The sequence below is a fragment of the Muscardinus avellanarius genome, assembly GCF_963383645.1.
Source record: "Muscardinus avellanarius genome assembly, chromosome: 2".
In the NCBI taxonomy this organism is placed as follows: Eukaryota; Metazoa; Chordata; class Mammalia; order Rodentia; family Gliridae; genus Muscardinus; species Muscardinus avellanarius.
In genome coordinates this window covers 200,486,838-200,495,925 of record NC_137787.1, presented here as the reverse complement: position 1 = coordinate 200,495,925, position 9,088 = coordinate 200,486,838, and the positions used below count along the sequence as shown (strand labels likewise).

At 58.8% G+C, this 9,088-nt stretch overlaps 1 protein-coding gene across 1 annotated transcript in view; it reads right to left on the bottom strand.

Moving 5' to 3' along the window:
- Positions 1–3,315: 3,315 nt before the first annotated feature.
- Positions 3,316–9,088, bottom strand: part of COL4A2 (collagen type IV alpha 2 chain) — a gene marked incomplete at both ends in the record, with an annotated part of 160,090 nt that continues 154,317 nt past the window's right edge. Inside the window, 5 exons of the mRNA XM_080689505.1 lie at positions 3,316–3,573; positions 5,595–5,881; positions 7,181–7,372; positions 8,714–8,830; positions 8,937–9,083. Coding sequence (XP_080545631.1) covers positions 3,316–3,573; positions 5,595–5,881; positions 7,181–7,372; positions 8,714–8,830; positions 8,937–9,083 — 1,001 coding nt within the window. The remainder of the gene's footprint in view (positions 3,574–5,594; positions 5,882–7,180; positions 7,373–8,713; positions 8,831–8,936; positions 9,084–9,088) is intronic.

Sequence of the window (9,088 nt, the reverse complement as noted above, 5' to 3'; positions counted from 1 at the left end):
AAGGCATCCTGACATTATTTTTGTAATTCATGCTTGAAGAGGGGTGGCTGCACAAATTCCCAAGATCCCCTCTTCCCGAACATTCAGCTCTGAGCACCCAGCAGCTGTGGGGCGGGCCGGCTGCTGAGCAGGTCCACCCCTTCCACCCGACCATGTCCCCCCATTTGTTGCTCCAGAAAGAAAGCCACCTGGGGCTCTAGTCTCTCCCTCGTTTCCATATGTTATTCGTTGATATTTACACCAGTACAGGGACGCTAACTTGAAGAGACAAAGGACGCCATCAGCGTGGGCTGCCATCAGTTTATTATAAAAGAGAGACGTGGCCATCGCTTACTTGAGGGAAGATTTCAGAGCCTCGGGGCGAGGGCGGCCTCACGGACGCCATTGCAGTAGTGATTTGTTTCAGTTTGCACACTTCCAGGAACATCAACATGTCTAACCCTCTGCACTGCTTCGGAGCCTTCATATTCTGGGAGAAGACGTCATCTCCAACGTCACGGTAACAGCCCTTTCCCACAGCTCCCACTGCTGCTCGCAGTGCTTTCCTTGGGTGGGGTGCGGGAGCACCCCAGGAGAGCCTGCACAGAGAGGCGGAGGTCGTCTCCCACCCTCGACCCAGGTAGGATGCGCTGGAAGCGGCTCCGAGCGGGAGCGGCCAGGGGGCGCTTTTCCAAATTTGAGTACCATCAAAGAAAAAAATATTCCTTGTGAAGCAAATTCCCTGTACGCAGCATTTTTTATTTACTTTTTTTTTTTTTTTTTGGTACTGGGGATGGGACCCAGGGGCATTCGACCTCCAAGCTACACCCCCAGCCCTAACTTTTATTCTTTATTTTTAAACAGGGTCTCACTGAGTTGCAAAAGGCCTCACTAGTAGCTGAGGCTGTGCTTGAACTGCGATCCTCCGGTCTCGGCCTCCCGAATGCTGGGATGACAAGTGTGCGCCATGCCCGGCTTGCACAACACTGCTTTAATGCCTCCTCCTCCCCCACTCTGAGGAACTATGAGAAATGTTCAGTCGGGACCAGCGCGGTCCTCGGTGTGAGCGCGCGGTCACTCGCGCCTTTGGGAAGCGTGGAGCTGGCGGCCCTCAGGCAGCGGGACATAGGCTGTACAGCCCCTCCCCGGCCCCTCCCCTGGACCAGGCGGTTCAGCTCTGATGGCCACACTGGATGTCATGGTGGGCAGCGATGGGAGCTTGGGGTGAGTGCGGCCATGGGGCGACAGCAGGAAGAGGCACCGGGAAGGCCGGGCGGACCTTCGCCTCGCTGCAGCTCTGGGCTGGCTGCTTTGACATCTAACTGGACGTGTATATTCGGCTTGCTGATAAATCACCCTCCACCGGTCCTTAAGCCTCTCTCCCTCTCCTCCCTCTCCCCTTTCTTCTCTCCCCCCTCTTTTTCTATTATTAAAATCTAAGTCCACACTTTATTCAGTTTCCTTGGTTTCACCTAAGGCCCTCTTTCTGTCTGGGGACCCCACCCTCTCGTTGATGGAGGGCGATAACTCAGGTAGGTCAGTTTGGCTGGGGAGGCAGCCTGGGATGGCCCGGGGGCTCCATCCACCGTCGGTGGCCGCTTCCTCTGCGCCCATCCTCAGCTGAGCTCTGCTTGTGTCTCCCACACAGGGCCGCCATGACGTCCGCCTTCAGAGTCGGCCAAGTGTGGACTGTGCTCTGGAACCCTGAGCCAGTGTCAGCTTCCCCCGGCTCCGCGGCCGTGGCACATATCTTGATGTCATCCTTTCCTTCCATGCCGAGTGTGTCATGGAATTTATTTCCAAAGCAGTTCTACATGGTGTAGTTATTAGCCCTCTACCTGAACACACTGACGGTCCCCAGGTGGCGGACATTCTCGCCTTCCCTCCAAGGTCCAGGACGTGGCAGGAGCCCCAGGATGGTGTGTGCCAGCACACACAGGCATCCCCACGTGTGGGGACGGGATTCTCCTAACACCCTGTGCTGCAGGAACCTTGTCTCATTGTGGCCAGGGGCCCAGCGCGTCTGTGCGGCCTTCTCTGCCGTGTGGTTCTGAGCGGGGTGCCGTGCTCTGCTTTGTGGAGCCCTGTCGCAAGCAGCGCCATTTCTGGACATGAAGTCCTGGTCTCACACCCTCTTGTCCACCCTTGGGCTATAGTGGTTGCTGTGGCAACCAGCTATGTCTAGATGTGGACCAGTAGCACCAGCCCTGGCACCCACGGTGCCTGGCACTCTGCTGCCCCTCCTTCCCGGGGATACTGGTGGGCTGGGCAGTAGGAGGAAACGACTGCCCCAGGCGGCTTGGCCAGCGGGTTCTGAGGAGACCATAGCTGGAGCCATGTCCTGGGGACTGTGTCTTTAAGACGTGAGGCTAGGGTTGGGAGTCAGGCTGGAGCCCTGGCCCCGCGAGGGCTTGTGTTAAGCTCCACTGCACATTCTGACAGGTGGCACGGGACCAAGGTGATCACACACAGTTCCCTGAGGGGTGAGAGGCAACCTGGGATCCTGGCTCCGGTCTACTGACACACGGAGGCCGCCGACACGCGTGCACCGCGAGCCAGGCTCCGTGAGGACGCGTGGCAACGAAGCCGTCAGCAACCTGGGGTGTAGAAAAGTTCAAAACCAATTTTATTGTGTGCTTGTTACATAGGCAGGTGGAAGAGGTCAGTCTGCTGCAGAGAGGGACGAGGGAGAGGCTGCAGGACACACTCCGCCCCAGGCCCGGCTCCTGCCCCGGCTGCAGGAGACACCCAGGGAGGCCTGGGCCCAACCCAGTGGTCCACAGGATGCGGTAGGAAAACAACAGGTGTCCCTCCCTGAGGGGACTCCGCGTCCCCGCTGATGTGCTGGGGAGAGGACCCGGCTGCCGTCCCGCTGGCCTAGGAGACAGCGCCAGCCTCCGCGGGGCCCGCACGGACAGGCGACCCAGCTCCCGGCCACCGGCCACCGGCGTGTATTGAGCCTCCCGTCTGCGCCGCCTCACCGAGGGGGCCGGAGCCGCAGCGGCCAGGGAAGCAGGACATCTAGAGGCCGGGCGAGGCAGCAGGTGGCCCGGGTGGCCCCGTTGGCCTGGCCATCTGCCCTGCGGGAGCGCTCGGGGCGCCAGGCGTCTGCGGGGTCGTGCGGGCTGCGTTCTGCGGCAGGTCTGGAGTGACCGGCACCTGCTCGCTGACCTGGGCGTAGGTGGAAGTGCTGGTGCTAAATCCTTTGGTAGCCTCTTTGTTTTTAGTAGAAAATGATAAAATCAACTTTGGGGTCAGCATCTGAGGTAATAAGTTCAGAATAAGCACCAAGGGGGCCCTTCGGGCGGGACGCCGACGGGCGGGACGCAGCGCGCCTCACAGGTTCTTCATGCACACCTGGCAGCGGCTGATGTGCGTGCGGATGAGGCCGGCCTTGAGCGTGTCCGCCGAGGGCGAGCCCTGGAAGCTCTGCTCCGGGATGGTGGTCAGCCAGAAGCTGTACTTGTTGGCATAGTAGTGGCACGTCCCACGGCCCCCGTTGCACTCGATGAACGGCGTGGCCCGGAAGTCCTCCAGACAGCTGCCCGGCGACACCAGGGACTGGCCGCCGCCTTCGTCCCCGGCCGCGGTGTGCTGCGCAGAGGGAGGGAGACGGGTTAGAGCCCGCGGCGCTTCAGTTCTTACTGAATGGCAAATGTGACGGCCCATCTGTGTTGGCAACCCCCCTCCTGCACCCTACTCTTACGGCACTGTGCTCAGCTGTGTGTGTGTGTGTGTGTGTGTGTGTGTGCGCGCGCGCGCGCGCGCGCACGTGTGCAGCAAAGGGGCAGGGAGCGGCCTGGGCTCTGGCACACGCTGTGGGCACGCCAGGGCACAAGCCCGCAGTCTCAACCCGCCATTCGGTGAAAACTAGAGCAAGATGGCAGGTGTAATCAGAAGATGCAGTGACTGCAGTTTGGTAAAACAGAAAATTCTACCCAATTTTCCAGTCAAACAAAAATGTCTAGCAGAAGAAAGAAAAATACAAAATATTAGCTTTTTTTTTTTTTTTTTGCGGTACTGGGGATGGAACCCAGAGGCATTCTACCTCTGAGCTACACCCCCAGCCCTATTTTTTTTTTTTTTTGTGGTACTGGGGTTCCTGGAAGCCCTTCTACCTCTGGGCTACACTTCCAGACCTATTTTATATTTTTGAAAGAGGGTTTCTTAAGTCAGCGCGGCTGGCTTCGAACCTACGCGAACCTCCTGTCTCTGCCTCCCAAGCGCGGGGATTACAGGCGTGAGCCACCATGCCCAGCCCCAGGCCTATTTTTTATTCTTTATTCTGAAACAGGGTCTCACTGAGTTGCAAAGGGCCTCACTAAGTAGCTAAGGCTGGCTGTGAACTGAGATCCTCCTGTCTCAGCCTCCCGAATGCTGGGATGACAAGCGTGCCCACCACGCCCGGCTTTAGTTTTTTTTTTAAGGTAATATGTGGACTCACACCCATGGTTGACAAGCTGAAGGCTACGGCGGGCGCCCTGCCCTCTGTCCCCACGGGGAGCATGGAGAGGAGGCGTGGTCTTCATTTTTTATTTTTCCTTTAAAAGAACCCTGTGCTCGCTGGCTTTTCCGTAATACATATTTCTGGAAGAATTAAAGGTTTTCTCCACCAGAGGTTGACTAAGCAGTGAGTGGGCTCAGAGGCGGGGGCAGGGTTTCTGAGGTGCCTTTAATGTCCCGCCTTCACTGGCACAGACGTTTCTGTTTCCTCTGAAGTGCGTGGTGGCACCTGGAGCTGGGCTCTGAGTTGGTGCCCAGAGGCAGGCTCCATGCTAGCCAAAGGCAGCTTGAAGCTGGCGCCCAGAGCTGCTTTACGTATGTGTGTGTGTGTGTGTGTGTGTGTGCGCGCGCGCGCGCGCGTGCAGTTTAGATCAAACAGATATTCTAATTAGCTTGAGGATATTCTTTTTTAAATTAATTTTTTTTGTGGTACTGGGCATTCTACCTCTGTACTACACTCCCAACCCTATTTTACCTTTTATTTTGAAACAGTCTAAGTTGTGGAGGCTGGCCTTGAACCTGGGATCCTCCTGTCTCAGCCTCCCAAGTACTGGGGTTATTAAGCCTGTACCACCATGCCTGGCATAAATTTCCATTTTGAAACAGGGTCTCACTAAGTTATTGAGGCTAACCTCAAACCTGGGATCCTCCTGTCTCAGCCTCCCAAGCACTGGGGTCATAGGTGTGTGTTACCAGCCTGGCTGGAGGGTGTTCTAGGTTTAGAAAGATCCTGGGTGAGACTGTCAGGACTTCGGGTACAATCTTCCGCATACTTACCCTCTGGTCAACCACAAAGAGCATTTTTTGACATGGCGCTAAGATTGGAAATTTACCCAAGGGGCTGTGAGCTGCGGTGGCCCCTTGGATGTAAATGTATCCCAGCGGCACTCCTTGCAAAGGTTTGGCTGCAGTTAGGAGCTGCTGTCTGGGGGGCCGCGCTGTGCCTGTGGAGGCTCAGCTAGCAGAACAAAAGCTGCCCGGCCCCGGCCCTCCCTCGGGCGGCAGAGCGTCCTGCCACAGTTCTCCAGAGGTTCCTGCTGCGCGCCCAGCCAGCGTGTGCTTGGGGAGAGGAAGTGGGCTCCCCGGCCCTAAGGGAGCGGGAAGCAGCCTACCATGAGGAAGGAATATCCGATCCACAGACTCCGCCAGCCGGCCGGGCAGTGGGGAATGGACACGTCCTGGCTGTGGACGGCGATGGCGACCGCCGGGGCCTCGCACACGGAGCAGCGGCTGATGTAGGGCTTGATGTCGTCCTCCGCCACGGGCATCATGGGCAGCGGGGCGGTGGTGGAGAGCCAGTAGGACTTGTCGTTGCGGCTGGCATAGTAGCAGACGTCGCCCGGGTTGCAGTAGAGGAAGGGCATGGTGCTGAAGCGCGCCAGGCAGGAGCCCGCCAGCCCTGCAGGAGGCGCACGTGAGCACAGCGGCGGCCACCAGGACCAGGTGAGGCTCCTCCCTCCTTCCCTCCCTTTCTTTCCTTTTTTTTTTTTTTGTGGCACTGGGAATTAAACCCAGAGGCATTCTACCTCTGAGCAACACCTCCAGCCCTATTTTATTTTAAAACAGGGTCTAAATAAATCGCAGAGGGCCTCTAGATTGTTAAGGTTGGCCTCCAAATGAGATCCTCCTGTCTCAGCCTCCCGAGCACTGAGATTACAGGCATGTATACTTTTTTACAGGCCAGCTCTCTTTTTCTTTAACTTCACTTTTATCGTTAAGACTGTATACGGCATTTTCCAGGAGCCCTGCTGGGCCTCTTCCTGAGTGCGTGGGGAGGGGCCATCGTTCAGCCCTTCACAGCACAGCCCAGGAAGCCCCCAGGGGCCGCCCCAGCGGGCCTGGCTCCTGGCCCCGTGCTCCAGCTGGTCCAGCCCCAACGGCTCTCCCACCTCTGGTGCAGAGACCCTGGCCAGAGGCGCCTTGGGCTGGGCAGGTTTCGCTTCCCTAGGGGTTGCTCGGAGCTCGCAGCAGCCCCCGTCCAGTGCAGCGCTGGCCCGCCCTGGCCTGCCCCTGTGCCATTTCAGGTCCTGTCCTCCTTGCTTGTGCCCCACTGTTTTTTAGGACTCACGGAAGCGGAAGCAGAGCACACAGGCAGGAATGTGCGCAAGTCCTGGGGCTGAGCTCAGCGGCCCCCCCCCCGCCCCCCCAGTGACCCTCCTGGCCAGTCGGAGCTGCGGCCTGCCAGCCTCCCCTGCGGGACCCAGGCAGAGGCGCTGCCCGCTTCCTCGCTCGCTTTCATGTATTCTCTGAAGTCACACTCATGCCTTTTAAAAGGCTTACTCGAGTAAGGACACACACAAACCACGTGTCCGTTTTCCCGGGGTCTCTGCAGAAGGACGGAGGAGCGGCCCAGCCCCTCCAGCCCCAGCCCCACTCGGCTTGTTTGCAGAGCTTGGGCAAAAACCAGGACAGAGGTGAGGCGATGGTGGCCCCAGTGGAGGGGTCCGCGCCTGGCTCGAGCCGCACGTGGGCCCGGGGAGGTCAACACCAAGTTAAGAGGGCCCTGCTCCAGGGCCCTGGGTTGAAGGGGCAAAAAGTTCTGTCCAAAGCCATCGTCACCTGTTCTGAGCTCCAGAATGTGGCGGGCCAGGGCTACCGTCAGGAGGACGGCTCAGCCTCGGGGCTCCTGAGTCTTACCGTGGCCATTCGGCCTTGGCCAGCCAGGGCCTGGCACAGCAGGCCAGGCCGCGCTACCTACCCAGGTCCTGGTTGTGGGCTTTCTCCTGCCCTTCAAAGTACAGCAGGCTGTAGCCGCTCCAGAGCTTGTTCATGCCCACGGGGCACATGGGCTCCTGGTCCGTCTGGCTGTGTTTCACCAAGAGGTAGCCGATGCTGACGCTTCGGCCCGGCATGCCAGGTAGGCCGGGGCTTCCCGGGCGGCCTGGTTCCCCTAGAGCCCAAGAGAAAGCTGCTGCTGACCAGCTGCCCTGTGCGCCCTCAGCCCACGGGGCAGGGACGTTCATGGATTATCTACAGCCTCTCTTCCTTCTCCCACATTAGGTCTCAGTCTGTTTAGACCAAGGTCCTTTCTGGAAGGACCTGACCTAGATTTCACGCTTAGTAAGCAGGAATCAATAATGATGGTACAAACAGGGTTTGAAGAAAGGGCCTGGAAACTCGGCTGCCACAGGACTGTTTCCCTCGGGGCACACTGAACGCAGAGCCAGCAGAGCCAGGACCCCTTGGGCTGGAGGCCTATAGCCCAGCGGATGGACACGCTCGACCCGGCTGCAGCGCCCTGGGCTGGGCACTGCAGGGACCGGTGAGTCAGGTGTGCTTGGCCGTCAGTGCTAGAATGTTCTTCCTGTGCAGAACTGAAACTTGCCTCCCAGTAACTTCCGCTGGGCCTGACTGCCCCGGGCGAGCCTCCAGTCTGTCTGCAGCAGGGCACCCCTGGACATCTTTAGTTGGCTGTCCTGGCGGGTCCTTCCCACCGACCCGCCTTAGCCTTCTCCTAGGACTTGCCTTGCTGCTCTCCCACCGGGGACTCTCTGTCCCTTGAGGGTGGCCCTGGAGGCAGGGCCTCCGCTCCCTTGGACCTGGACGCAGACAGCGCAGCCTGTTTAGTTTCAGCCCAGCAGCTCACGTCGGTGGCGCACACTGGGCTCAGGTGGGTCAGAACAGTCTTAACTGTTTTTGTCCAAATCGCTCTATTTCTGGCCTATTCCCTCTTGCCAGTTTGCGGTACCAGGGATGGAACCCAGGGACATCATGCCTCCGAGCTACAACCCCAGCCCTATTGTTTTAGTCTTTTTATTTTTTGAAACAGGGTCTCACTGAGTTGCGAAAGGTCTCAAAGAGTAGCTGAGGCTGTCCACAAACCACAATCGTCTGGTCTCTGCTTCCCGAATGCTGGATGACAAGTGTGTGCCACCATACCTAGCCTCTCCGATGTACACATAATTTTAAGAAATACATAATAGGAGAAACTGCAATGCTCCTACTAATTTGGGCTCCATGTCAAAGGCCTCGAGGGCCTTAGGAGCCTGACTGTGGAGCCTGCTGGTTGCTTTGTGCTCAGGCGTCCCACAGACAGGGGCCCGGGCACTCCAGGCCCGCTCTCCTGCTGGGTGCCCAGGGGCAAAGCCACAGCAGGTCTGCGGGCTGGGCAGAGGCTGCAGCAGTTTCCGGCTCATCTGACTCTCTCCTGCAGCTCAGCTCCCTGTCACACCCTCAGGGGCCTCAGAGGAGCACTACACCTCCCCTCCTCTCTTCAACGCCCACCACCTACCTTCTTGGCCAATCGGGCCCTGGTGCCCCATGGGCCCCTGGTCTCCCCGGAACCCTGGCACAGCAGACACGCCACCTCTTCCTTGGGGCCCGGCCTTCCCTGGAGCCCCTCGGAAACCTGCCAGACAAGGAGTGAGTGACTGGAACCATGGCAACACAGCGTTCAGCCATGGAGGACAGAGGTGGGAAGGCCAGCCGGAGAGAAGCCCCTCCCCGCAGCCTACCTGGTTCTCCTGGAGGGCCCTGGGGCCCTATCTCCCCCTGTGCCCCTGGAGGTCCTCTCCTTCCTTGGGGACCCATTGTCCCCGGCTGGACAGAAATCTTCTGGGGGACTCCCGCAATCCCTGGGGACCCCACAGAACCGGGGGCGCCTGTA